We start from the raw sequence: 27,984 nt of genomic DNA, 5'->3' as shown, positions 1-27,984 counted from the left end.
GAGGCCAGCTGAAGAAGCCCCCACCCCCCTGCCACCAAGAAGCGTCCCCACCCTGTTCCAGTGGCTCCTCCCAGCAGCGACACTCCTACAATCCACCTGCCGCTCACACCCACCGAGAGACAGGTGCTTGTCTACATATCTACTTGTGTGTCAGTCAGTCCCCGCCATGCAGAGGGTCTCTCACAGAGAAGGCCAACCTGTGAACATAGATCTCCAGTCCAGCTCCTTCTCAGAGCTCCCTGTGGTCAAGCGTGGGCTGGGAGCGGGTATTTTCCACAACCCCTTCTCCTCCCAGGCTTCATCCTTGCCCTTGCTCCAGTGGCCGTGACCCCACCCTCAGCTTCTCCCATTTCCCTCCTCTCCGCCTTTCCCAGCCTCCACCGCTGCCTTCTTGGCACAGGGGCCCCCTAGTCTCATTCTCTGAGCCTGGCCCCGTGTCCATCTCCAACTTCCCAGCTGGCCGGACCTTGAATTTCTCAGCCTCTCTGCTTCTCACCGTGTTCCTTCTCATCCACGGAATCTATTATCAAGCCCTTAGGTTGTCCCGGGTTCTCTTGGAAGCAGTTGATGTGATTTTAGCTCATTTAATTCTCATGGCAATCCTCAGTTCCCTGGGACTGATGAGAGGAAGCCACAGGAAGATTAAGTAACTGCAGAAGTTCTCAGGGCTGTCATGAGAGATCCAGGATTGGAGCTCAGGCTGTTTGGCCCCAGAGCCTGTGGCGTTCAGCCCCCAGCATGATAAGAGTGGGCACTGGGTTTTCAAAATGAGTGCCCATAGTCCCTAACATTCCCCTTCCCGGTGCTTACTGCCTCCCTATTTCTTCCTTTCCTATCATGTTCCTGTATGAAGAAGTGGAGAGGTCACACCAACTTGGGAAGCAGGCAGCCCTGGAGGGAAAGCCCACACCAGCGAATTGTTAGCTATGTGGACTTGGGCAAATATTTTCATTTCTTACCTCTGAAACACAACATCTATCTTTCCTCTTTGCCTCTATATCTGTAAAATTTGGGGGCTGGGGGAATATTAACCTTTGGCTGTGTCATGGGTTAATTGTAATATCGTGGGACACCCCAGCATGTCATAGGGTCTTGGTAGCCACACAAGCTTCCTTGCTTCCCTGTATCATCAAAAACCCCTCGGCTCAGTTCCACTCCTATGGGCTCCACCTTCTCCTAGGTCAGTTACCCCACCACCCCCAAATCTCCTCCACCCCACCCCACCCTAGGGCGTGTCACTTCCTCCTCTGCAGCCTCCCAGATCAGTACACAAAGGCCACCGCTGCTGGAGGAAGAGCTGCTCTGTGGCATGCACCTGTGAGTACTAGGGCACCAGCCCTCTGCCTCCTCTCCTTACAACCCAACCCCTGCCTGCTCCCTATCACCTCCAGGGAATAGGGCTCTGGGCTCTGACCCAAAGATGCCCAAGATCTGGCTGAGACTGGAGAAAGGCTCTGAACTCCTTTCTGAATTCCTAAGATCCTCTTCCCAGTTCCCTCCTCCAATTTCTCAAGCTCTCCTCGCCTCACCCCTACCTATCTCTCCTGCATGGGTTTCCCAAAAGTGGGGCTGGAGAGGGAGGCAAAGAAGGTAGGGGAGTGTATGACTGCTATCATTGGAGAGCCCGCCATGTGCCAAAGATTATGTCAAGGTAGGGCTCTCCCAGTGTGACTTCCCAGCGGCTACCCCAGCTGCCTAGTGACTGGTGCTCAGCTCAGATCTGCCAGTGACAGCTTGACAGTGGCTACCACAGTCTTGGGGGATGGTGGCCCAGTGGCTCTGCTCTCTTCCCTCCTTGTGCTGCTGAGTGGGCAGCAGAGGATTCCACCTGATTTGGGAGATCTGAATAGGTTGGGCAAACCTATTTCTCAGGGCTACCTCTGTTTCTCAGATGGTGAAGGGGGAATGTTAGGGTGTGTACTGGAGTCAGAATCGAGGCCAGGAAAATGGGACAACTACAGAGGGAAAGAAGGGAAGATGGCAGAAGATCCCCTCAAGGGAAGAGAAAGGGGATCGATCAGGTGGAGCCCACTGGAGCTGATGGGGAGAAGACACAACTTTTGATGAGTCTCACCTGTCTTAATCCCTGTTCACGGTCACTTAACGCCCTGGGATTCAGGTTTGTAAAAAGAGGGGGATGAAGTTGACAGCCCTGCTGCTCTATGATTAGGATAAGAGGGAAAAGGAAGTAAAACAAAATGCTGTACAGAAGTGGAGAAGAGGGGCGCTTGGGTGGCTCAGTGGGTTAAGGCCTCTGTCTTCGGCTTGGGTCATGATCTCAGGGTCCTGGGATGGAGCCCCATGTCAGGCTCTCTACTCGGCAGGGAGCCTGCTTCCCTTCCTCTCTCTCTGCCTGCCTCTCTGCCTACTTGTGATCTCTGTCAAATAAATAAATAAAAATCATCAAATTTTTGAGTGGGTGGGGGGGAGAAATGAACAGAAACAAGCTGTAGGTCGTGTATCCCCGTTAGAAAGAAGAGGGAAAATTGGGAGAAGGGGGATGGGAAGTCCTGGGCAGGGAGTCCCAAGGGCTCCCTTTAGGGGAGATGAGTGGGTTTGAGGTCTCTGGATATGTCCAATCCTGGGGGCCCCGCCTTGACAGATGAGTCAAAACTGGGCTTTGTGCTGCAGCATCGTTGGCCTCTTTGACCACAGGCGTGCAGAGCAAGCAGGGTTGAGGTTACAGAGCCTGAGCCGTGGGCCGACCTTACACAGGAGGGGGGCCCCGAGACATATACATATATATATATAGCACCCAAGGTCCTAAGTGGTAGAACAGCTGAGGTCAACAACTTGGCACCCCACCCCTTCCCCACGCTGTATAGAGCATCCATTTGAATCTAGACCCAGGAGGAGGAAGAGGCAGGTGCTTCAGGCCAAGGACTTAGTTGGCCTTTCTCATACACACACCACTGGTGGGAATATAAACCGACACAGTTGCTAAAGTGGTTATGTCAATGATAATGCGCCAACATTATAAGTGATACCTATTTATTGACCCTACAAATCCTCTTCCGGGGACTTTAAAAAAATTATTCATTTATTTGCCAGAGAGAGAGAGAGGGAGAGCACAAGCAGAGAGAGGTGCAGGCTCCCCACGGAGCAAGGAGCCTGATGTGGGGCTTAATCTCAGGACCCCAGGATCATGACCTGAGCTGAAGGCGGATGCTTAATCAACTGACTCACTCAGGCGTCCCTTCTTCCAGGGATATACCCTACAGATTCACTCACACACATGTGAAATGATAAGTACATGAATTTACATTGCAGCATTAGTTTCAATAGTGAGCAATTAGAAGCAATTTAAATCCCCATGAGAGATTAACTGTAATGTGATACATCCGTGCTAAGTGGAAATCTATATGGCTGTGAAAATGACAAGCAAGTTCTTTATTTTCTTCAGTAACAGGTTTCCAAGAAAAGTAATTGAAAGAAAAAAAAGGGGGCAAAACTGCGTGTATTCTAGAATGTGATCATAGAAATCTGTCATTTGATTTGACCATTTGAAGAACGTATATACTTATATTAGTTTGTATATACATAAAATAATCCCTAGAAGGATTATAAACAACAAAAGATAATAAAAAAAAGCGATGGTTATTTATTTGGAGTGAGGTGTGGAAATGGAAGGATGGGGGATAGGAGTGGGAGATTTGTAAATGCTTTGATTTTTTATGTGATAAAATGCACATAAAATTTATAATTTTGTAAGGTTTTTTTTTAGATTTTATTTATTTATTTCAGGTAGAGACAGAGAAAGAGAGAAAGCTCACGCCAGTGCACAAGCAGGTGGAGCAGCAGGCAGAGGGAGAGGGAGAAGCAGGCTCTCCACTGAGCAGAGAGCCTGTCTCTGGGGGGCTCGATGCCAGGACCCTGGGATCACCACCCAAGCCGAAGGCAGACACCTAACCAACTGAGCCACCCAGGTGTCCCTAAAATTGATCATTTTAACCATTTTAAGTGTTCAGTTCAGTGGCATTAAGTACCCTTACAATGTTGTACAACCATCACTGCTATCTAGTTCCAGAACTTTCCCTTCACTCAAGAACAAAACTGCCCATCAAGTGGTTATTCCTCATCCTTCCCTCCTCCCCAGCTCCCCCTGCAATGACCATCTATTTTCTGTTTCTGGGGATTTGTCTAGTCATAAGAGTTCCCATAAACCGAATTGTACAGTGTGTGTTTTTTTGACTGGTTTCATTCACTTAGCATTGCGTTTTCAAGTTTCAACTTTCAAGTTTCAAGTTTCATGTTGCAGCATGTGTCAGGACTTCATTACTTCCTATGGCCAAATAATATTCCATCGTGTGGAGATAACACATTTTGTCTATCTGTTCATCAGCCGATGGACATTTGCGTTGTTTCTACCTTGAGGCTATTGTGAATAGTACTGCTATGAAGGTTCATGTACAAATTTTTGTTTTAAGTAACTTACTGGGGATTTATCAAACTCTGTCGTACCATTTTACATTCCCACCAGCAATATACGATGGTTCCATATTCTGTACATCCTCTTTTTCTATTTTTTAAAAAATTTAATATAGCCGGGGTGCCTAGGTGTGTCAGTGGATTAAGCCTCTGCCTTTGGCTCAGGTCATGATCTCAGGGTCTTGGGATTGAGACCGCGTCGGGCTCTCTGTTCAGCAGGGAGCCTGCTTCCTCCTCTCTCTCTCTGCCTGCCTCTCTGCCTACTTGTGATCTCTCTCTGTCAAATAAATACATAAAATTTAAAAATATATATATTAAAAAATTTTAATATAGCCATTTACTGGGTATGAAGTGGTATCTCACTGTGGTATTTTTTTTTAAATATTTTATTTATTTGACAGAGAGAAATCACAACTAGGCAGAGAGGCAGGCAGAGAGAGAGGAGGAAGCAGGCTCCCTGCGGAGCAGAGAGCCTGATGTGGGGCTCGGACCCAGGACCCTGGGATCATGACCCGAGCCGAAGGCAGAGGCTTTAACCCACTGAGCCACCCAGGTGCCCCTCACTGTGGTATTTGATTGGCATTTCCCTGATGATTAATGGTGTTGAGCATCTTTTTCTGTGCTTGTTGGCTGTTTGTCTACCTTCTTCAAAGAAATATCTATGTAATTTCTCTGCCATTTAAAAATGGCGTGGTTAGGGGCTCCTGGGTGGCTCAGTGGGTTAAAGCCTCTGCCTTCAGCTTGGGTCATGGTCTCAGGGTCCTGGGATCAAGCCCCGCATTAGACTCTCTGCTCGGCAGGGAGCCTGCTTCCCTCTCTCTCTCTCTCTGCCTGCTTCTTTGCCTACTTGTGATCTTCGTCTGTCAAGTAAATAAATAAAATCTTAAAAAAATAAAAATAAAAAAATAAAAATGGGGTGGTTTGCCTTTTAGTTGTTGAGTTGGAAGAGTTCTTTATATGTTCTGGATCCTTTCCAGATATATGATTTGCAAATATTTCCTCACTTTCTGTAGCTTGTCTTTTCGTCTTCTCCATAGTGCTCTTTGAAGCACAAAAGTTTTATATTTACACATTTATACTTTTATGAAGTCCAATTGACCTATTTTTTTTTCTTTTGTTGCTTGTGTTTTTGATGTCCTCATTAAGAATCCATTGTCAAGGGGCACCTGGGTGGCTCAGTGGTTTAGGCCTCTGCCTTTGGCTCTGGTCATGATCTCAGGCTCCTGGGGTGGAGCCCCACATTGGATTCTCTGCTTAGCAGGGAGCCTGCTTCTCCCCCTCTCTTTCTGCCTGCCTCTCTGCCTGCTTGTGATCTCTCTCTGTCAAATAAATAAATAAAATCCTAAAAAAAAAATCCATTGTCAAGTCCAAGGCTGTGAAGATTTACCCCTCCATTTTCTTCAAAGAATTTATAGTTCAAGGACTTACATTTAGGTTGTTGATGCATTTTCAGTTAATTTTTGTATATGTGGTGAGGTAGGAGTCCAACTTCCTTCTTTCACATGTGGATAGCCAGTCATCCCAGCACCATTTGTTAAAGGCTGTTCTCTCCCCATCGAGTAGTTTGGCACCCTTGTTGCAAATCATTTGGCTGTAAATGGATGAATTTATTTCTGGATTCTTGATTTTATTTCATTGATCTACATGCCTACCCTTGATCTACATGCCACATTGTCTTGATCACTGTAGCTTTCTAGTAAGGTTTGAAAGATGTGAGAGACCTCTGATTTCATTCTTTTTCAAGATTGTTTTGGGTATTCGGGGTCCCATGCAATTCCATGGGAAGTATAGGACTAACTTTTCCATCTCTGTAAAAAAAGGTCATTGCAATGTACCTTTCTGATTTTTAAAATATATTTATTTATTTGACAGAAAGTGCGCTTGCACACAGAGGAGAGAGACAGAGGGAGAGAGAGTGTCAAGCAGACACCGTGCTGGGCACAGAGACAGAGGGACAAAGGACTCTATCTCTTGACCCTGAGATCAGGACACAAGCTGAAAACCCAGAGTCAGACACTTAACCGACTGCACCACCCAGGAGCCCCCTTAACTTTCTGATTTTTGTCTCTCTTTTTAAAAAAGATTTTATTTATTTATTTGACAGACAGATATCACAAGTAGGCAGAGAGGCAGGCAGAGAGAGAGGGGGAAGCAGGCATCCCGCTGAGCAGAGAGCCTGATGTGGGGGTCAATCCCAGGACCCTGAGATCATGACCTGAGCTGAAGGCAGAGGCTTAACCCACTGAGCCACCCAGGTGCCCCAATTAATAAGTTTTTAACAATCAGAAATTTGCCTAGTTTTCCCTGGAAGTCATTCCAGGAACTACCCTGCCTTCAGGCTCTTTCTTCAGTCTATATTTGCTCTGTGCAACATACAAGAAAGAGAAAAGTTTACCAACCGTGGCTTGCCTTCCTGCATTATCCCAGGCCTTTAGAAATTTCTCTTATGGTTTAATCTTTATTCCTCTTGCTACCATGTCAGCTACCTTCGCTGTCTCTCTCACACACTCCTTCATTAGCTCTAGTCTTCCTTCCTCTCATTCTTTTTTTTTTTTTAAAGATTTTATTTACTTATTTGACAGACAGAGATCACATGTAAGCAGAGAAGCAGGCAGAGAGAGAGAGGAGGAGGAGGCAGGCTCCCTGCTGAGCAGAGAGCCCCAGGACCCCAAGACCCCAGGACCCCAGGATCATGACCTGAGCCAAAGGCAAAGGCTTTAACCCACTGAGCCACCCAGGCACCCCTCTTCCTCTCATTCTTATTCCCTGACTTTCCTCCCTTAAATTTAGAACACTTGACCCTCTTTCTTTCTTTTTTTCTTTTCTTTTCTTTCTTTCTCTCTCTTTCTTTAATGTTTTTTCTCTTTTTAAAAAGATTTTATTTCTTTTTTTTTTTTAAGATTTTATTTATTCATTTGACAGAGAGAGAGAGATCACAAGTAGGCAGAGAGGCAGGCAGAGAGAGAGGAAGGGAAGCAGGCTCCCTGCGGAGCAGAGAGCCCGATGCGGGGCTCGATCCCAGGACCCTGAGATCATGACCTGAGCCCGAAGGCAGCGGCTTAATCCACTGAGCCATCCAGGCGCCCCAAGATTTTATTTCTTTATTTGAAAGAGAGACAGAGACAGAGCATGAGCAGTGGGGAGGAGGCAGAGGGAAAGGAAGAAGCAGACTCCCTGCTGAGCAGGGAGCCCAATATGGGGCTCAGTCCCAGGACCCTGAGATCATGACCTGAGCCCAAAGTAGACGCTCAACCAACTGAGCCACCCAGGCACCCCTGTTCCTTTATTTAGAATCCAAGATTATGAAAACTGCAAGGCCTGTCAGATTATTTATTTAACTCTCTCTCTTTACAGATGTGGGAACTAAGGCCCAGAGAAAAAGTCTGATTGGCCATACAGCCAGCGAGTGACTGAAGCAGGACCAGAACTTGGTGTGTTTCCGGTTTGGTTCTGTTTCCACTGTGCCTTGGAATCTTGGTGATTAGACATTGGTGGGTGTAGACCTTAGTGCTTCCGGGGCTAGTCCCCAGACTCTTGTTACGCCATTGTGCCCACCTTGGCCCTGGCAAAGTCTGCGCAAAGGAGGGACAGGACTTCTCTGAGGCTCCTACCCACGTGTGGTGGCTGCCTCTTCCCGACAATTTTTTTTTTAAGATTTTATTTATTTATTTGAAAGAGAGAGACTGAGCAAGAGAGAGAAAGCATGAGCAGGAGGAGAGGGAGAAGCAGACTCCTCCGCTGAGCAGGGAGCCCGATGTGGGGCTCGATTCCATGACCCTGGGATCATCACCTGAGCTGAAGGCAGTTGCTTAACCAACTGAGCCACCCAGGCCCAGGTGCCCTATCTTCCTGACATTTTAAAGAAACAGCTGAATACACAGGGAGAGACTCTCAGAGGAGATAAAGATTTGAGGTAGAGGTTTGTTTGTTTTCTTTTCTTTCTTTTTTTTTTTTTAAAGATTTTATTTATTTATTTGACAGAGAGAGGTCACAAGTAGGCAGAGAGGCAGGCAGAGAGAGAGGAGGAAGCAGGCTCCCTGCAGAGCAGAGAGCCCGACGCGGGGCTTGATCCCAGGACCCTGAGACCATGACCTGAGCCGAAGGCAGCGGCTTAATCCACTGAGCCACCCAGGCGCCCCTGTTTGTTTGTTTTCTTAAGTAAACTCTACACCCAAGGTGGGGCTTGATCAAAAGTTGCATGCTCTAGAACTAAGCCAGCCAGGCGCCCCTGAGGCAGAGTTTTGAAAGTGACAAACACAGGCTAAGTTTAGAGGATGGAGAGCTTGGAGGCCCTTCCTTAAGGACCCATGTGTCACCCTTTATGTCCTATTGTAGGCCATGGTGGCTTTGCCCGTGGTCCTTGTTTTCCTGCTGGTCCTGAGCAGAGGGGAGAGTGAGTTGGATGCCATGATCTCCCTGTCCGAGAAGGCCACAGAATGGAGGGATCCTGATCCATCCCTGCAGGGGTCCTGCCAGCCCGCCTCCTCCTGCCGGGAGTGCATCCTCTCACACCCAAGCTGTGCATGGTGCAAGCAACTGGTAAAGCTGGGCCTGTGGCCTTTGAAGCCTGTGTATAGGTGTACGTGCAGAACAGAGCTCTGTGCGTGATTGTGTGGGCAAATGTGTGATTTCTGGGTGCACTCGGTAGTCCCATGGGTGAGTTTGTGCACCTAGGACTCCTGTGTGTGACTGTGTGTGTGTGCATGCATGTGTGTGCAAGGGTCTTGTGTGTATACACTTATGTGTCTGTGTATTTGTGTATCTCTGGAGAAGACTTGGTGACCTTACATTTGGTGGAAGTATGTTCTTGCTGGGACTCACACTTGCATACAGGTAGAGCGAGCTTTGGCACACGTGTACATGTGAGAAAGTGTTTGTCAGCTCAGGGAGCCATAACAACATACCACAGACTGTGTGGCTTAAGCAACAGGGATTTATTTCTCACAGTCCTGGAGCCTAGATCCAAGATCAAGGTGGTATTCATTTTGGTTCCTGGTGAGAGCCCTCTCCCGGGCCTGTAGTCAGGCTGTAGACAAGCTCTCTGGTGCCTCTTCTTATAATGGCATCAATTCCACCCCCCCCACACGTGAGGGTTCTCCCTTCATGATCTCAACTAACCCTCATTTCTTCCCAGAGGCTCCATCTCCAAATGCTTTATCATCACATTGGGGGTTAGTCCCTAACAGAAAGTATATGACTGGTTCTCTGAGTCTGTGTTGGGGGTGCAGGGGCATAGCCTTCCCAAGGTATGTAGTCTCCTGTGGCTGGGAGAGTAGAAGGGAAGGAGGCAGAAGAGGGTAGGCTTTGGGGGAAAGGCTTGATCTACCCAAGTGGCCCAGAAGGATGCTGGAGAGGAGGTGTCTCCCTGGCCTGTCAAATGAGGCGGTTCTTTGTTTGTGTCTTAAAGAGACAGGGCTCATGGAGTGGCAGAGCATGGTGGGTACGTGAGCTGGGGGGTAGGAAAAGGGAGAGTTCGATCAGAGATGAGGGCAAACTCTCTAGAAGGCAGAGCTACAGAAGCTGAGTGGAGGCTGAGCCAGCCTGGGAGAAAGGCACCCTGTGAATCTGGGAGGACAGGAAGAGGAGACTCAGAGTCTGCGGGAGACAGAGAGCAGAGAGGGGCGAGGCAGACACCTACCAGTCTGCCTCCTTCAATCTCTGGACCTAAGACTGGCACCAGGGCCAGTTGAGAAGCCACTGTAACCATTTCCTTCCTCTGCCACTTCCCAGCCAGTCCCCAAGGGACCAGACACGGGGGTGGGAGCTGGGTGGTGAGGAGTCTCTTGTTCTGTCCTGGTCCTTCCCCCTCCAGGGAACTTAGCCTGGGTCTTAACCTGACCAGCTTTCCCGTTTTGGCCTGAGCATGCAGGAGAGCTTGGACTAGGAGACCAGGCTCCTTTTCTTGTGGTAGTGAGGTGCCTGAGATCTCAACAGGAAGTCTGTGGCGCTGTGGGGAGGAGAAAGGTAGGTGGCTAGGGAGAGGGGGTTGTCTAGATGAGCAGAGAGGAGGTGGGGTGCTAGAGGAAGTGGGCTCTGACAAGACAGAACCAGGTTTGGAGGTGGCTGTGGAGGGACGGAGAGGGGAGGGCATCCGAGGGGCTCAGGGCACTGTGAGGGGAGGGTCGGGAGCGGCCTGGACCGCAGGTGTTGGGGTGGAGGGTCCGTGGGGAACCAGAGTCCCGACGCGCTTCCCCTTGGACTCAGAACTTCACCGCGTCGGGGTTAGCGGAGGAGCGGCGCTGCGGCCGGCGACAGGAGCTGCTGGCCCGTGGTTGCCCTTTGGAGGAGCTGGAGGAGCCCCGCGGCCGGCTGGAGGTGCTGCAGGACCAGCCGCTGAGCCCGGGTACCCGCGGCGAGGGGGCCACGCAGCTGGCGCCGCAGCGGGTGCGGGTCACACTGCGGCCCGGTGAGTCCCCGGGGGCGGGGCCGGAGGGCGGGGCCGGGGTGCCATCTCCCGCCCGCTGACCCACGCCCGCCCCCAGGGGAGCCGCAGCAGCTCCGCGTGCGCTTCCTCCGGGCCCCGGGATACCCCGTCGACCTGTACTACCTCATGGACCTGAGCTACTCCATGAAGGACGACCTGGAGCGTGTGCGCCAGCTCGGGCACGACCTGCTGGTGCAGCTGCAGCAGGTCACACACTCCGTGCGTATTGGTGAGCGCCCCGCCGGCCCTCGGCCTCCCCCTGCGGGAGCTTGGGCCCCTACCTGCCCTCTCCCAGTTTTTAGCAGACCTGCTCAGGAAACGGGTTTCTGGTCTGTCCTCCCAAAGGCATTCATCTTCCAGGACAGAACTGGAGGGGATTTAAGAGGCTGTCCAGTAGGAGCACTCATTCTACAGGAGGGGTAACTGAGTCCCAGAGTCTAGTCAGATGGGGTTCAGACAGGGTCAGACGGGGTCAGTCAGGGCGCCCTGGATCTATCAACCCAGATACTGCCCTGACGCCACTGTCTCAGCCCCATCTGTGTCCCTCCGACAAGGGCTAAATGCCACTGTCCCTGGCTGCGCCTTCTGCACTCACATCTCCCTTGTTCAAGATGCCCTCCTTTGCATCAGGCTATACCCTATTCCATCTCCGTCCTCCAGAGACCCTGCCTGACTGCCACTGTGTCCTCCTCTTGATCTCCTCCATACCCCACTGCCCTGAACCAGTGATCCAAACCTTTTGCTCCCCCCACCCAGCCCCCACTGGCCAAGTAGGCCAGATACTTGGACCCTCCACGCTGGGGGCACTCGCTCTCATTATCTCCTCTACTCCTCTGTGACTGCCCCCCTGACCACCCGCCACCGCTTCCCATGGACCTCTGCCTTCTGAGCCCTCAGCAGAGGCCCTTCCACCCTGCAGCTAGCCAGAGACTTCTGGCACAGCCCTCATGATTTCCGCCCTCCCAGGCTTTGGCTCCTTCGTGGACAAAACGGTGATGCCCTTTGTGAGCACGGTGTCCTCCAAACTTCGCCACCCCTGTCCCACCCGGCTGGAGCGCTGCCAGCCACCCTTCAGCTTTCGCCATGTGCTGTCGCTGACTGGGGATGCTAAGGCCTTTGAGCGGGAGGTGGGGCGCCAGAATGTGTCTGGAAATCTGGACTCGCCTGAAGGTGGCTTTGATGCCATTCTGCAGGCTGCACTCTGTCAGGTGAGGACGTGGGGAGGGCATCTGGGTCAGAAGCACTGTTTGGGGAGACTGCCACCTAGGGTCATGCAGTGCCCAATTCTAGGAGTGCCCTTTGTACCATCCCCACTGTAGTTTGCATATTCATTTGAACAATTTCCTGGTGGATTGGAGTAAAGTACCTTAAGGAAGAGGCATGTTTTTTTAGTTCATAAGAAGGTCTCCACTAGCAGTGACCATGTTTGGGGGGCTGGGGAGAAGCAGGGGGCTGGAGACAGGGGGTACACAAACTGACGCAGAATGAGGCTGGCAGATCCTTGGCTCATAGAACAAGGTGCACAGCCTAACTCCCACCCCCCCAATCCCAGGATCAGATTGGCTGGAGGAATGTGTTCCGCTTGCTGGTGTTCACTTCAGACGACACGTTCCACACAGCTGGGGATGGGAAGTTGGGTGGCATTTTCATGCCCAGCGATGGGCACTGCCACTTGGACAGCGATGGCCTCTATCGTCGCAGCCCAGAGTTTGTGAGTCTCTACCCTTGCCCCACCCCTATTGGAGCCACCCCTCCTCTACGCCCAGGCCCCCCACCCCTGCCTCCTTGCCCTTACCAGTGACCACCCTGCCCTCTTCCCCAGGAGCTCCTCTTCTCCATGTCCCCCCACTGGTCAGACAGAAACCCATGTCACCCCACTCCCTAGCCCCTCCCTCCTCCTTGCTGAGCCTCCAGGGTTCCTCTAGCTGATGGAACCCTGGTTCCTGGACTTCCTGGGCAGAGGGCATATTGGATGTTGTGGGGGAGGCTGGCAGAGCTCACCTTGTCCCTGCTCCCTGCCCAGGACTACCCCTCTGTGGGTCAAGTAGCCCAGGCCCTGTCTGCGGCAAATATCCAGCCCATCTTTGCCGTCACCAGTGCCACGCTGCCTGTCTACCAGGTGAGAGCTGTCTGAATGCCGGACCTTCCCGCCGTGAGCCTTTCTCAGTTCCCTCAAAGACCCACTCTCCTCCTCCCCATACATCCTCACCCCCCTTCCAGACCCTCCAGAAGCCCATTTCCTTCAACTCCTCATAAACTAGGAGCTGAGTAAACTGATTCCTAAGTCTGCAGTGGGGGAGTTGAGCGAGGACTCCAGCAACGTGGTGCAGCTCATCATGGATGCTTATAAGGTAAGGGGCTGAGACTGGGCAGCATGGCGAGTGCAGGCCCTGGGAAGGGGCCTTTGAGGAGGTGGCAGAACTGAGAAGGACTGATCGCCTTTTGGTGTAGCCCTCCACGGCTCCTACCTAGAGTTCGTCTATGGCTGTCATTAATCGTTCACTCAGATTGGCTGACACTTGTACATCTGAAGTGTCTGACTTGCGTGGAACACAGAGCCCTGCTCTGGGCAAGGAAGGAAAGGAACATTCATTGAGCCAGTATTTCATGCCAAACACTGTCTTAAGTGCTCATGCTGTTTGCCTTCCCACTTATCCCACTGAACCCCTGCTAACTATTAGCATCCCTATTTTATAGATGAGAATATGGACACAGGGGGCTGAATGACTTGCCCAGGGTCACACAGAGGACAGACAGAAGGGCTGGCATTTGTGCCCCAGTTGATCCATAAGGAAAATAACATCTGGACCTACTTTCACTGAGCTTACAAATAATTCAGAGGCATTTTTCACAGGAACCATAGAATTTTACAGGTAGAAAGAACCATAAAGATCCTTAAGTGTTTCTTGGGCTTAGCTCTGTAACCATGCTACAGGCGTCTTATGACGGGGATCATATCCTAAAGCCACAGTGAGAAAATCTGAGACAGGATCCAATTTCCCAGGGCAAACTCAATTGAAAGACTCTGCCCTCGAGCGTTTTACATGTACAGGTTGTATATCCTGATTGGGCGTATGAGAAGCAGCTCCTGCATGTTACAAGGGGCCCCATGGCAGGCCGAGGGCAGGCTTGTGGTGGAATTTGGAATGGCTGCAGAGGGCACAAGGTGGGGTTGGAGTCCTGCCTTCACGTGGTTACTCACTGTCTCCCCTCCACAGAGCCTGTCCTCCACGGTGACCCTCGAACACTCTCCACTCCCTCCGGGGGTCCACATCTCATACGAATCTCAGTGTGGGGATCCTGAGAAGAGGGAGGGTGAGGCTGGGGACCGGGGCCAGTGCAACCACGTCCGAAACAACCAGACGGTGAGAGCCAGCTGAGATAGGCAGAAGGAAGGAAGTGGGGGTGGGGGAGGGAAATTGAAGCAGGCAGGAAAAGATTGGGGGCAGACATAGAGAACAATGCAAAAGCGTGGGGTAGTTCTCCCTCCATCCCTTCTGAAAGGGTTTAATGAGTGACTTCCTCCAGTGGGTTTCTAAGAGATGAGTGTTAGCACGATCTTATCCCTTAATTTCCTAAGGAATAGGTTCTGGATGATCAATGGGTTTGGCGTGTGTGTGTGTGTGTGTGTGTGTGCGTGCGTGCGTGCGTGCGTGCGTGTGTGTGTGTGTGTGTGTACAGGACCTTAAGTCTGATTTCTGCCCATATTGTCCTCAGGTGAATTTTTTGGTTACTCTCCAAGCTACCCACTGCTCCTCGGAGCCCCAGCTTCTGAGGCTGCGAGCCCTTGGCTTCTCAGAAGAGCTGACTGTGGAGCTGCACACTCTGTGTGATTGTAACTGCACTGACACCCAGCCCCAGGCTCCCCACTGCAGTGATGGCCAGGGGCTCCTACAATGCGGGGTATGCAGGTGAGGCCTCCTGCTTCCTTTCAGCCATGTGACTCCTCACACATGACCAAGCCCAGTATTCCTCCTGTCCTTCTATCCTCCCACTGGCATCTCTAGACATCTTTTTCCAGATGTCCCAAGACTCCACCCTGATTTTCATCTGAAGTTTCCCAGATATGCCAAGACCCTCCCCTCCACCAGAACCCCCTCCACTCTTTTACTCCTTGGTGCTCAACCACATACCAGCATCCCTTCAGCCACTCATCTCTCTCCCACTCTTTAGAGATCTTAGGTTTAGAGGATCCTGGGAAAGATAGGTCAAGGGATGGTAACCCTCTGACCCACCCTTCCCTTTCCTGGCTCTGCCTGACTCTGCCTCTGCCTTCCCCTCCCAGCTGTGCTCCTGGCCGCCTGGGACGGCTCTGTGAATGCTCTGAGGCTGAGCTGTCTTCCCCCGATCTGGAATCTGGGTGCCGGTCCCCCAATGGGACAGGGCCCTTGTGCAGCGGGAAGGGACGGTGTCATTGTGGACGCTGCACCTGCAGCGGACAGAGCTCCGGGAGTCTGTGCGAGTGTGATGATGCTGGCTGCGAGCGACACGAGGGCATCCTCTGTGGAGGTACCTGCAGGCTTTGGGAGAAGGGAGGGGTTAGAGTGGCTCCCAAGGGTATTTAGGCTCTGGGGACTTCATGGCCTTAAGGGTGAGTATCGAAGGTTCTGGCCTAGGAGTTGGAGGTGTCAGGCACCCTTGGGAGGGAGTTGGATGCACGGGAAGAGACCAGCTCTAGGCAGCCTGTGGTGGCATGTGATGCCCATTGTGTGTGAGGAGCGTGGTTATCAGCCCGAGCATGGCTCTGCCCCAGGCTTTGGCCACTGCCGATGTGGACTGTGTCACTGTTTCGCCAACCGCACTGGCAGAGCGTGTGAGTGCAGTGGGGACACCGACAGCTGTACCAGTCCCGAGGGAATTATCTGCAGCAGGCACGGAGAGTGCAGGTGCAACCGCTGCCAGTGCTTGGAGGGCTACTTCGGTGCCCTCTGTGAGCAGTGCCCAGGCTGCGCGACGTCATGTGAGAGATACAGGTGAGACCTCCTGTTCTGCGGCTTGGGAGCAGGGGCACAGCAGGGCCCATAGAGCCACTCCTATCTGCCTGCTCCTTCCTGCCGTCTAGTGTGAGTGACAGCTGCCTAGCTGGTAATCTACTGGTGTCCACTGGACAGGGACTGTGCAGAGTGTGGGGCCTTTGGAACTGGCCCCCTGGCCCTCAATTGCAGCAGGGCTTGTGGCTCTCTCAATGTGACTCTGACTTCGGCCCCTATCCTGGATGATGGCTGGTGCAAAGAGAGGACCCTGGACAACCAGCTTTTCTTCTTCCTGGTGGAGGAGGGAGCCGGAGGCAAGGTTGTGCTCAGAGTGAGACCCAAAGAGAGTAAGTGGGCAGGGATGCTATGGACATGCCAAAGGGAGCCCTGGAAGTTTGATGGGTAGGGCCTCAAAACTCGGGTTGGGGAGGTGAAGAGAATGGGAAACGAGGCTAGGGGTTGAAGTAGAGCAGTGAGCCCAGGCAAAAGTGGAGGTGATGGACCAAGTGGACAAGACTAAGGTCTTGGCCACTGAGGATAACCTTGGCCACTGCTGGGTTCCCTTTGTTTTCAAGGATAGGCAGGGCTGGGGAGGCTGGACACACTTTGGGCAATGGCTGATCAATCTCCACGGCCCCGTTTCTTCCCCATAGGAGCAGATCACACCCAGGCCATTGTGCTGGGCTGTGTGGGGGGCATCGTGGCAGTGGGACTGGGACTAGTTCTGGCTTATCGGCTTTCTGTGGAAATTTATGATCGCCGAGAATTCAGACGCTTTGAGAAGGAGCGACAGCGGCTCAACTGGAAGCAGGTGGGAAGACTGCCTCCTACCCTACTAGGCTCTCCCTGGTTAGGACCTCTTTGCTCTCTGCTGCCCACCCCGCCCTCCAGTCCTGGCTCCTTCCAACTAGGCCGCCTCCTCACTTTGGACTGTACCTCCTCTGGCCCACCCCGCTGCTAACTTCCATCAGCTCTTGGGGAGCTGCTCAAGTTTGAGGTTGGCCTCTTAGGATTAGATAAAGGAAAGCCCAGGGACTCTTCCTCATCGTTTCCAACCTCCTTTCCCAGGACAGCAATCCTCTCTACAGAAGTGCCATCACGACCACCGTCAACCCTCGCTTTCAGGAGGCAGGGAGTCCCCTTCTCTGAAGCAGAGGGAGGAGCACTCCTCCCAGGGCTCTTCTCAGCTGCCTAGAAGGGGACTACTGAGGAATGGTCACCACCCACTTCATTCTCAGTGTGATACCGAGGGCTGCCTACCCCCGCAACCACGCTTCCCTACCTCATGAGTGGGGGTTAGCCCCCACACCCCATATACAATAAAGAGTCTTACCTCAGAGCACCGCTGTCATCTTGCTTTACCCAAGGCCAGAGCAGGCTGTGGAGCCTGAGCCTCAGGAAAACACGTGTTCCTTCCTCCCACCTGAGTGCAGGGAGAGCCTGTAACCCGAGGTACAGGAGCTTTGGTAAGCGGCTGCCTGGCAGGAGGGGGGCAGGGCTGCTCAATTCCCAGGTAATGCTGATGTGGGAGGACTGCAGACACACACTCAGAGACACGTTGGTACCCCGCCTCATTTTGTTCTGGCATGCATCCCCCTCTATATCCAGAAGTTATATCCTGTTTTTACCTGCACTTGTTGCTCTTCTGTGGAAGGGAGTTTTAAACAGTGGTTTCCAGGATGCTGGACGTTTGGACTGGTTATATTTTGGGGGAAAAGAGAGAACCACTTTGGACCCAAAGAAAAAGCTTTCCCAAAAAAAGAGATAGTATGTAGAAAAGCCCCATTTTCTTTTTATTTAAATATCCTAAATATATCACGAAGGAACATACACTGCACTTTAATGGTAAAAAGATACAAGTTTATAACATCTTATAAAAACTACCATTTAAAAGTGATCTTGTTCATTTGATATTCCCCTCCCCCAATAGCAAAATAAGTATATTAAAAAAAAAAGAGAGAGAGGGAGGGAGGGAGGGAGAGGGCAGAGAGGAAGAGTTGGAGGGATTGTTAAGATAAAAGCCCCAGGACTGCAGCAGAGGCAAAGAGCGTCTGGGGAGAGGGTTAGAAGTTGTGGTGGGACCCCACGTCTCATTTAACCCTCCAATGTCAAGCCATAGGGCACAATCAGTAGCTAAATGATGAAAGAGGCTGTTGGGGGGTGGACGGAGAAGAGTTGGGGTATAGGGAAGGGCAGGGCTGGTAGGGCCCAGTATAAGCCCCCCCCCCCCAGAACTGGTGCTACTCTCTTTCCCAGGTCCCCAAATTCCATGTCCTGGTCTCTGAGAGCCTGCCCTAGCTCCCTTTCCCTTCACTCCAAACGCACCTGAGGCATCTGTCCAGTGCTAGACCCCATCAGCTGAGGAGGGCTGGGCCTTGGGCCCAGGAGCCTCTGCAGCGCTCTTCATCTGTGCTTTCCCTGGGGTGCAAGTGGTGCTTCTGGGCCCTCTGGGAGGCTAAATCACTCCCTTCTCCTCTTTGCTCCTCTCTCCTCACACATCCTTGGCCCCAGAACCTGGACACCTAAACCTCCCACCTGCTCCTGAGTTGCCCCCACACCCAGTCCTTGGCGGGGTGCTTCTGGTACGGCTCTTTACACACCTGTGCACAAACTCCCTCTCACCCACCCCTGCAGGAGGCTGAAGCTGTGGGGGGCCGCGGCACACTGGGACCTAAGCACACATCCGCACATGTGGGGGAGAGGTCACTCAAGGGATTCTCTCCACACAGACTCCACCCCTAAACAGATTAGCTGCAACTGGCAGGGAATGAAGCCTCCTATTTTCAAAAGTGCTCCTGGGAGAAGTTTTCTAAATGTTGCCTCCTTCCAAGAATCTACACCCAGAGGTAAGTGATAAATTCCGGCCCCAGCAGAGCCCTCTAACAGGAAAGGGGCTCGCTCACATACGGGAAGCTACCCAGCTTGCGGGGACCACATGGCAGCTTCAAGGACTGAAGCCTAGGTTCTGGACAGTATCAAATGCAAGTGTCAGCGTAAAGCTAGAAGAGCACAGGCGGCAAACACATTCCCCAGTGTCTCTTCCAAAGGATCTCAGGTGCCGTCAGGGAAAATCTGAAGGGTGCCATACCTTTCTCTTTCCCTGAAATCCTCACATTTCGAGGTATAGAGCCCCTCCCCCCACCTCAGGTAACAGCCAGGAGCTTTCTGCTGCTGTTTCCTACATTTTCTAGGAAATGAAGTCACACTGCCTGGAGTTGCCATCTTAGAGCCCCACTGACAGCGTGGTCAGGTTCACCAAGCCTCCATGATTATTCCATGATTACTCCCTCTACAGGTCAGGGCAGGCCACAGTGGGGGGTCAACCAAATCCCAGGACCTTCCATAGCAGAGTTTTTTATTTCACTTTAAAAAATTCATGTTTACAAGCTATGGCTTGGATTAACACCCTAACCAGCCTGTTGAATCAATCCAAAAAAAAAAACCCCTCCAAACAAAGCCCTTCACTCCCCTAAATCAAGTTCCTCAGCTCCTGCTGGGACCTCAAGAACCCTCAGATTTGGTGGTGGTGATGGGGGCTGTTTCATGCTCATCCTCCCCTGAGTTGAGGGCCAGAGAAGGGTTTGGCTCAATAATATGCCATCTCCAAGCATACAAACGCAAGCACACACTTGAATGAACACATTCACACGCACACACACACACCCCTGATCACTTTTTTGAGGGTGGGTAGGGTGGTGTTGTTGGAGCAGAGAAGAGCAAAGAATATGATTAAGAATAAAACCTACAATAGATTTCTTCCTCAGTCCTTTCTCTGCAGCACCCTCCTCCCCCAATTCTTTGTTGGGTAGGGATGGCCATTAAGAAGGAAGTGAAGATCTTATTCTTTGGGACCAAAGGCCACACCCCTATCTCCTCTCCCTGAATACAGTGATAGGACTTGGGCAGGGAGAGCAGCTCACACTGCTCAACCGTCATGTCAGGGGACACCAAACTCCTCTGTTTCTTGAACAGTTGTTGCTGAACTTGGGACTAGCTTCGGGTTGTTCCAAGAGGGCACAAGGAGAGAGAGCCCCCTTTGATAACCATGACTACCTGCTGAACACCTCTGTCTGGCTCAGGAGTCAACGGCAGCGAGGTAGCCACACACTATCTCCAAGATCGAGTGCCCAAAGAGGGCATGGAAGGGCTCTGTGGGCCGCTCTCACCCATGTTCCCTCCACAAGGCACTTGAGCTGACCCCATCAGGTACCAGGGTGGCCTGGGCCAATGCAACAGCTGTGGGCACAGCTCTTGCTCTTCCCTGGAGGAAGAAAGAGGTACCTGCCCACTCTAGTTGGACCCAGCCCTTATCTGCTCCTCCCGCCATTCTTCCTTCTGTCCTTACAGTGTATACGGAGACCAAGGTAAACTCAGCTGCCATCCCTGATCCTACTCTCCTTCAAACAGAAGGTGAGATGCGGGCTGTGGAACACTGAGGATCAACTGCATCTAAAAACTCAATTTTGGGGAGGGCTGGACCAGCCATAGTCCCTGCTTTGACCAGGGCTCTATGCCTCCATGTTACCTGTATCCACAGTGTAGCTGCTAAAATTGCTTTTGGATAAACAAAAACAAGAACAGAACAAACAAACAAATCCCTCTCCCCAAACCTTTCCATTTCAGCTGCCAGCTGGAGTCCAAGGTTGTGGGAGCCACACCAGTCTTGGTCCTGTACCTTCAGTCCCCACCTATAACCTCAGCCAAGGGTCCAGGGACTAGCTTCCCTACCCAGGAATGCTGTAGGAACTTCCCCGAGATACTCATAGTCTCAAGATTATTTACAGAGCTGAAGCTCTGAGGCCGCTGTCCCCTGATGCACTCTTCTGGTCTCCTGGGTCAACTCCTCCAGGAGGGGGACAGGTACAGACGGGGTGGTGGTGGGACCATCAGACCAGAGGGGGTGCGCTCTTCGGTAAATTCTTCTGATCACTCCCACCACCCAGGGCCCCTTGCGCCTATAGAGAAAACTGCCCGTCGGAAGTCTTGGACTGGCACCCTTGGCACATCCGTTTGTGTCTGAGTAATCGATCTGTCCGAGAAAAACACTGAGAAGAAAGGAAGGATTAAGTGTTGAGAGAACCTCAGCAACCTTTGGATAGCTCTGCCGTCCCCACGCGGGAGGCAGGCATTCGGTTCCACATGCCCTGAGCAAGTACACAGATGGCAGGAGCACACAGCAGTTAAGAGCACAGGCTCTGAAGTCGGGAGCCCTGGCTCTAGCACTCAGCAGCTGTGTAACCTTGGACATGGTATCTAATAGCACTCAGTCTGGACACTCATCTGTAACCGGGCTAAAGTACCTACTCACAGAAGGGCTGTGTCATTCATCCAATATTTATTGTCTGTCTCAAGGCAGGTACAGTTCTTGGGGCTGAGGATAGAATGGTGAACCAGAGGGGCAAAATCTCTGCCTCATGGAGCTTCCATCCTAGTGTTTTGAGATTCAGTGTAAGAGGGTGGACCAAACATTCTCATCAGATCAGACACTGACCCCCGTCCCCCGGGCAGAGATGGTCTTTCTTCCAGGTGCACCAGCTCTGAGTTTGACTGAATCCTGCCTCTGCCCTCAATCTGCTGTGACTTTAAGAAACTTAACCTCTTTGAATCTCAATTTCCCCACATGTGAAATGATGACAACACAGGTCTTCATGGAATTAACATGAGGATTAAAAAGATAATCTATGTTAAACAGGCTCTCACAGTACCTTGCACAGAAATAAGTACATGAGAAATGCTATTGTTAATACAATTATTCTCATGGCCCCTCCCCATAGACAGCTGCACAAGCCCAGAGAGATACACCTCACCCGGACACACTAACTCTATCATGGCTAGAATTCCATGGGGCCCCTTGTCAGGTAGGGGATGGGGGCGGGCCCTGCTTCTTCGTGAAGGAAAAGTTTGTTGTGCGGGGTGGGCGGAGGACACGTGAGCTTACCTGATGACACCGTTCACACTGGTAGGGCTTTTCACCACTGTGCACACGCTTGTGACGCTCCAGGTGGTACTTCTGGATGAAGCGCATATCACATATATCACACTCAAATGGCTTCTCACCTGGCCCACATGGAGAGAGAAGTTGGTATCAGGAGGTACACAAGGCAGGGACTTCATTCCAGGTATTTTCCCAGAAATTTTTAATTTTTAGCCATGTACAGATACCTAATGAGGAAGGGTCCCCAAAGCCGTTGGTCTCAGTGACACTAGATACAGAGCCACAAATTTCTCTAATTCACTTATCTTCTTCCTCTATTTCTAATACTTGGCCTCTAAAGCAAACCCAACAAGAGCTACACACACACACACACACACACAACACACACACACACACAACACACACACACACACACACACACACACACACAACTACAGACTACTGAATATGAGCAAAAGACTTACCAGTATGAATAAGGATGTGCCTCTTGAGGTGGTAACTGCTCCTAAAGGCTCCAAAGCAGTGTTCACAAATAAAATTTTTGGGAATCTTTACTTGAAAAGAACCATTTTGTTCCACTACCACCACCTAGGGGCAACAATCAGGCATGTCATAAGGCTATCTCTCAGCCTCCTTTTTGTCCCCATTCTACCCTGGGTCAATTTCCAGTTGCTGGACAAAGTAATCTTTCTGATGTTGTCATCTCCCTCATTCCCTAGATTTAAGAGACCCTCTGAGGAAAGAGATGGGTATGGGTAAGCTGTATGCCCCATCAAATCTAACACCTCTGAATGCGACCTGAGGGAGGTCTACCTGCGTACAGGATCCCATGCCTCCCTGGTCCTCCTTCCTTTACCAAGGATGTTCCGGAGAGGGCAGAGATCAAAGACCAAAATGGTCTATGGAGGAAATCAGAGTGACACATTCACTGGCTATGAGTGACCAAAACATCTAGGGAAAACTCCTGGTTGAACCACAGATGAAAAGAAAAGGATTATCCCATTACCAAATGATACCAGTTTGGGGATTACCCCATTACCTGCCTTTTTAACAGTCTTCTTTGAATGAGAGGCCTCAGCCAAGCTGTCATCATCTTTGCGACTCCGGGACTTATCGCTGTCTTTTCGGTGGCCCTTTTAAAATAAATCAAAGCTAAACTCACAGTCTATCTCCCTACACAAGACAGGAAACCAAATGCTGTGCTTGCAGACAACTTCTAAATAACAGTAACCACCTGCCCCAAAGGTTTAGAGAGGGTACTCATCCATTTCCTCTCCAAGTACTATGGTGTTAAGGGGTTATAGGTAAAGAAAAGCCCTTCCTTAGCTCTCTAAAATACCCACATTCACTCATTCCCCAGCTGGATCCCTTTTCCCCACTTCCCTAAATAGACACACTGAGGAATCAAAGCTTGACATCTCCTGGCAGAGAGCTTGGGCCACCCGACCCCCAGGTGCCACAATGGACTCAAACGCTGTACCTGACTTGAGCACCTCAGCACATCAGGGCTACCTGCCCGCTCTCCATTCTCGGCCTGCTTGCTGGCAATCTGGCTCAGCATCATCTTCTTGCTGGCTGCAGTGGGAACCAAACTCACACCTGCTAGGCCTTCACAAGCCAGGAGACTTGCCTAAGTTGAAAGGAGATGAGGTGTCAGGTCACCTGGCAGGGCAGGGCAGGACAAAAACAGGCTGCCATCTTCTGTACAACTACCTTTCACACCCAGCCACAAACAAACTGCTTCTCTAGGGAGTGTCCCTCTCTACTGCGAGAAACTCTGCTTCCTTCAAGAGTACTCCCTAACTCACCTCACCAAGAACAAGTTACTTGTTATTATTCAGCATTTAAATACCAATCAAGTGAATAACCAAGTATTACTAACACTTTTGTCATTAGCAGTGTGCTAGGACATGTTACCAGGTACTTGACCTTGTGAATGGGCATGAGGGTCTGCCCTGCTGATCCACTGAAATGGGAGATTTCTAGCAGACTTTCCTCCTCTTCCTCTCTCAACAGAAGCTTGATCGGCAGACATCACTGGTGCCAAATATATATTATTTAAGGTCCCACAAACATGCTTATCCGCAAACTAGGTTATTTCTCCCTTCAGATTTTAAATTCCCGAGGTGTTGTCAATTTTAACAGGTCTAAAAATTAAATCACTTGTAAGGATTTTAGGATTGAGTATCACTTTCTCTTGACCTCCAAGGCCATTTATTTGTGTGCAAATCCATATGTTTTCACATTCTTTACTCTATGTATAGTTTAAAAACTACTCAAATAAGGAATGATTTAAAAAATTTTCTCTTTTCATGGCTATATTCTTCAAACTATGTTGGGCTAGCACTAGAAGATGTATTTTTTTTTTTTTTAAAAGATGTATTTTTCTTACTGAAAAAACATTTAAGAAACACTTCAAAGAAATAGTTCATCAGCAAACTTCCACAAGTCATTTATTTTAAAAATTCCTTTTAAAAATACTCTCTTAAAAAAAAGTCCCTTTTAGTATAACCTGGGACCCCTTCTTTCCTCTCTCCTTCAAGGACTTTGGACATTGAAAGGTTTAGAGGTGGAAAGTTCAGATCTGCTGTTTGCACTGCATGATCTTGGGCAAATTACTCTACCTCTTCAGGCCTCAGTTTCCTTAAATGCAAAATGTTTACGAAGAGTATCTACTCTCACAGGGCTGACGAGAATAAAACTACGATACAAATACATAGCAGTACCCAATACAAAGTTAGTGATTAGCGAAAGGCAGTTTCTCAGAACAAGAGTGAACATGATGCTGTGAAGGGGGTTGCAAACAAAGGAAGAAGAAACCAAAGGGCTCCTAATCTGCATGGAAAGGAGGAAGCTATGCATGCAGCTGGAAGAAAGCCAATTATACTATAATCAGACTGCTGTCCTGGTGAGACTGGTAGGGGAGGGTCCCTGGAAGAAAGCTGGGAGAAGCTCCAGGGATGCCTGCACATAGCTTTGCTATCCACACTTACAGCAATTTAACAGATCATCCTGTCTCTCCAATCCAATCCTGTCCCCTCACAATGACAATTACCTTCTAAATACACTGATCTGACACTACTCTGCTACTTAATGTTCTTCAGAGAGCTCCCATTCCCTACAGAATAAAGTCTGATTCCTTAGCGAGGCATAAAAGGCCCTTGGGTTATACTCTTACATCTCTAGGAAACAACTCCCTTACCCTAACTTTTCCCTCTATCATTACCTACCCTGTCCCCCTAACCCATTTAAGTCCTTTCCTCCTTAACTAGCAAACTATCTGCAGTACTCCTAACCTCATCACATTCTCCTATGCCTCTAAGCCTCTGCCCATCCAGTTCTCCTTGTCTGAAGGCCCTGTCTGCTTGTTCCTCTAGGAAAATCCTATGTATTCTTCAAACTTCATCTGCTTTTGTTCATCCAAGCAGAGGTACCCTTCTCTCCTCTGCCACGTACATACCTCTATTATTGCACGTTCCTTCAATCAAGTTTTATTGAGTCTCTGCTGCTAATCAACCACTATGCAAGGTATTATGTACATAAAGATAAATAAAAGATTTTCTCTCCACCCCCCCCCCCCCCACTATCCTGGAAGCTTGCTGGGGATGGGGATAATCTTATTCATCTTTGTATCCCCAGCATAATGCCCTTGCATGTAAGAGGAGTTCAATTAATTCCTGTTGAAAAAAACAACAACAAATGAAGCATTCACAAGACTCTTCACTCCCTCATGCCACTCAGCACTTAATGTACCAAGTGTAAACTGAGTAGTTGTTTTGCAAATGTCCCATCAGTGCCTGTGATGCAAAATGGCCTACCTCCTTCATTTGACTGGAAGCTCCCTGAAGGCAGGGGCTGTGGCCTGTCTCCTTTCCTTCCTCTAGATCTCCCCCTGGTGCTTAATACAGAGCTTGGCTCACTGGGTTGGTCAATATGTTGACTAAGGCAGCATTCAAGAGTGAAACTGCAAACACGCTTCCCAGTGATCTTGAAGGAGGAGGATTCTATAGCTTTTTACCTGAGCCATGCTGATTTCTCACTTAATGCAACCCAAAAGTTCAGGAGTTTCTTGATCCACCTTTCCTAAGACACTGTTGTTTGAAGAACTGTCACCAAATCACGGTAACAACTCCTTCGTGTCCTTTCAGTCCTGCTGCCATATTGAACTGCCTTTGTCTTCAAACAGAACTTAGTGTCCTCCAAAGGGAAAATAGATGTTCCAAGAATCCCTGGACTCAGCCTGGCTCCTGCCTATGATCTGAAGAAGTCTGCCAGTCTTGGTTTTCCAACTGAATCCTCTCGTTGAAGTTCACGATCTGTTTCAGAAACCTGAAACCAGAAAAGGAGATGGGGCTGTTAGGTGCAACATTCTCAGGCCATAGGACCTGCAGCAGGCTGGACTTTTTTTTTGTGGCTGCTCTCTGTGAACCTCAGAAAGAGGACATTAGTTAAGCAGTTTTCTTTCTAGGTCAGAAGAAACTGGCCTCCAGGGCAAAGACGAGCTGCCAACAGGAGTAAAAGTAACTGGGGCCTCTCATGGAAGAACTGCAATAGGCCGACTGTTTGGATTTGCCATCTCACGAAGAGAAGAAGGGGGCGGAGGCCCTTCGGGGCTTTTGTGCCGAGTGGGCCGGGCCGCGAAGCTCGCACTCTGTTAAGGAGGCCAGAAATGGGGTGGAGAAAAGCTCAGAGGCTATCGCTGGACGTCTGAGTAGCAAGGCAGCAACCGGACTGGCAGTGTGCGCCAGGCCGGCCCACACGTGCACGTTCTCCGAGTCCGCCCGAAGGTACGGAAACTCGCTGCGGAAGAAGGCAGGCAGGCGGAGGCCGGCGCTCCGTGTTCCCTCCCTCCTCCTCCTCCTCCAGCCAGCCAGCAAGCCGCAGCGCCCCGCCGCACCGAGCCGGAGGAGAGCGCGGAGGAGAGCGCCGAGAAGCGCGCGAGGTGCGTGCTCGCGCCCGCGTCCCCGCCAAGCAAGCCCCTCTCCGCCCGGCCGAACGAGCGGCGTGTGTACGCGCGCGCGCGCGCGCGGCCCCTTCCTCTCCCCGACGAGCCCCCTCCCTTCGCCACGCGCCCCTCCTCCCTTCCCCTCCCCCTTCCCGTGCGGCGCCCCACGGCCTGTGAGCTGCTGAGGCGCTGCCGCCTGCCAGGACGACGCTGCGCTCCCTGAGGCGTCCTCCTACCTGCCAGGCGCGGCCTCCCGCGGTCTCCGCGACCGCGCGGCGCCTCCTCCAGGCCCCAGCACACCGTGCCAGCCCCGTGGTCGCCGCTGCCCTGCCGGGACCGAGGCAAGTTTACAAACACCAACCCGGGGCCCGTTTCCCCGGAAGCACTTCCCCCTCCTCCTCGTCCTCTCAGCCGAGCCGCAATATCCACTTCCGGGCTCGGAGCCTGGACCGGCGGGAGCAGCCAGAAAGGGGGTGAGGCTGAGGACGCTGGGAGGGTCGGGGGGGGGGGGGTGGTTGTGCAGCTGGTGAGTGGGCGGTACCGGCGCGCGGAAGGACGGGAAGGGGGCGGGCCGGCGGTACGACGCGTGCGCCTTGATAGGGCGCGCCCCGGCGGCCATCTTGGCTGAGGGCAGGAAAGAAGACTGTGAAGTGACGTGCATTGGGTTCTCTGGATAGGTTTTGCTAAGTGGGCTGCTTGAGGCGCCTTGAAAAAACGCCGTCAGTTTCTCTTACTCGCGTACGTTCTCCCTGTCGCATCTGAGCCTGCAGCCCCAAGTAGAGCCTGAATAGTTCGTACCCAGCCTTTTCACGTAACTCAGCGAAGGTCCTCTTTAACTGAGTTTTCTATCAGACCCAGCTCTGAAGATTCTGGGGCCGCCCAGTCCCAGTTAATTTTCTTTGCATGCTTTGGCCGTGTACACTCAATCTGGGCGTGTCCCGAGGCCAGTCTGTTAACTTATACCGCTTACCCCTATATTTCAGACCTTCCAGTGTCTAACATTGGCCTCCTCGCCTGAAAGAAGCCATAGGACTCCCCTCGGTAGAAGACTGTTATTTCATTGGAGACTAAGCCATAGAGAGTGGCCCTTGGTCTGGCGTTAAGAAGATGGAAACTTGAGCTTTTCTTTAGAATCTCCCAGCTTGAGCTATTAGGGAGAGGTCCCGCTAAAGATGGACTATGCCAAGTGTTCTTAGTGGAAGGAAATGTCAATCCATTTTTAATCTCATCTTCTGCTGTAGGTGCTGCCAGGATGTGAGTTTAGGAGAATTAATTGAGA

General features: G+C 51.0%; 3 protein-coding genes across 9 annotated transcripts in view; 2 read left to right on the top strand and 1 right to left on the bottom strand.

The window, feature by feature from the left end:
• The first annotated feature begins 1,226 nt into the window (after window positions 1-1,226).
• On the top strand, window positions 1,227-17,164 carry ITGB7 (integrin subunit beta 7). The gene is made up of 16 exons (XM_046013960.1): window positions 1,227-1,317; window positions 7,783-7,859; window positions 8,764-8,967; window positions 10,633-10,834; window positions 10,911-11,081; window positions 11,819-12,060; window positions 12,405-12,563; window positions 12,876-12,971; window positions 13,114-13,203; window positions 14,071-14,217; window positions 14,570-14,763; window positions 15,138-15,361; window positions 15,606-15,825; window positions 15,964-16,172; window positions 16,479-16,636; window positions 16,894-17,164. The coding sequence occupies exons 3-16, from the start codon at window positions 8,767-8,769 to the stop codon at window positions 16,972-16,974; spliced, it is 2,394 nt and encodes a 797-aa protein (XP_045869916.1). The 5' UTR covers window positions 1,227-1,317; window positions 7,783-7,859; window positions 8,764-8,766; the 3' UTR covers window positions 16,975-17,164.
• Window positions 17,165-17,595: 431 nt separating this feature from the next.
• Window positions 17,596-27,078, bottom strand: ZNF740 (zinc finger protein 740). Of its 5 annotated transcripts, none has more exons than XM_046010709.1 (7): window positions 26,942-27,078; window positions 25,779-26,089; window positions 23,241-23,422; window positions 22,804-22,893; window positions 22,225-22,348; window positions 21,764-21,882; window positions 17,596-20,870 (listed from the first exon to the last, which is right to left on the bottom strand). In XM_046010709.1, the coding sequence occupies exons 3-7, from the start codon at window positions 23,322-23,324 to the stop codon at window positions 20,781-20,783; spliced, it is 507 nt and encodes a 168-aa protein (XP_045866665.1). In that variant the 5' UTR covers window positions 23,325-23,422; window positions 25,779-26,089; window positions 26,942-27,078; the 3' UTR covers window positions 17,596-20,780. The 5 variants fall into 5 exon arrangements, with proteins under 5 accessions (XP_045866665.1, XP_045866662.1, XP_045866666.1 ...); XM_046010706.1 differs by having other exon boundaries at window positions 23,241-23,390; XM_046010708.1 differs by lacking the exon at window positions 17,596-20,870 and adding an exon at window positions 20,882-21,253 and having other exon boundaries at window positions 23,241-23,390.
• CSAD (cysteine sulfinic acid decarboxylase) overlaps window positions 26,368-27,984 on the top strand; it is a 26,818-nt gene continuing 25,201 nt past the window's right edge. The window contains exon 1 of one of the 3 annotated variants that reach the window (XM_046010704.1): window positions 26,368-26,702. The gene's annotated coding sequence lies outside the window, so the exon portion shown is untranslated. The other 2 variants (XM_046010703.1, XM_046010705.1) reach the window with 2 other exon arrangements.

This window comes from Meles meles, chromosome 7 (genome assembly GCF_922984935.1).
Source record: "Meles meles chromosome 7, mMelMel3.1 paternal haplotype, whole genome shotgun sequence".
In the NCBI taxonomy this organism is placed as follows: domain Eukaryota; kingdom Metazoa; phylum Chordata; class Mammalia; order Carnivora; family Mustelidae; genus Meles; species Meles meles.
The sequence above is the reverse complement of the archived record's forward strand: the minus strand, read 5'-3'. Positions and strand labels throughout refer to the sequence as shown.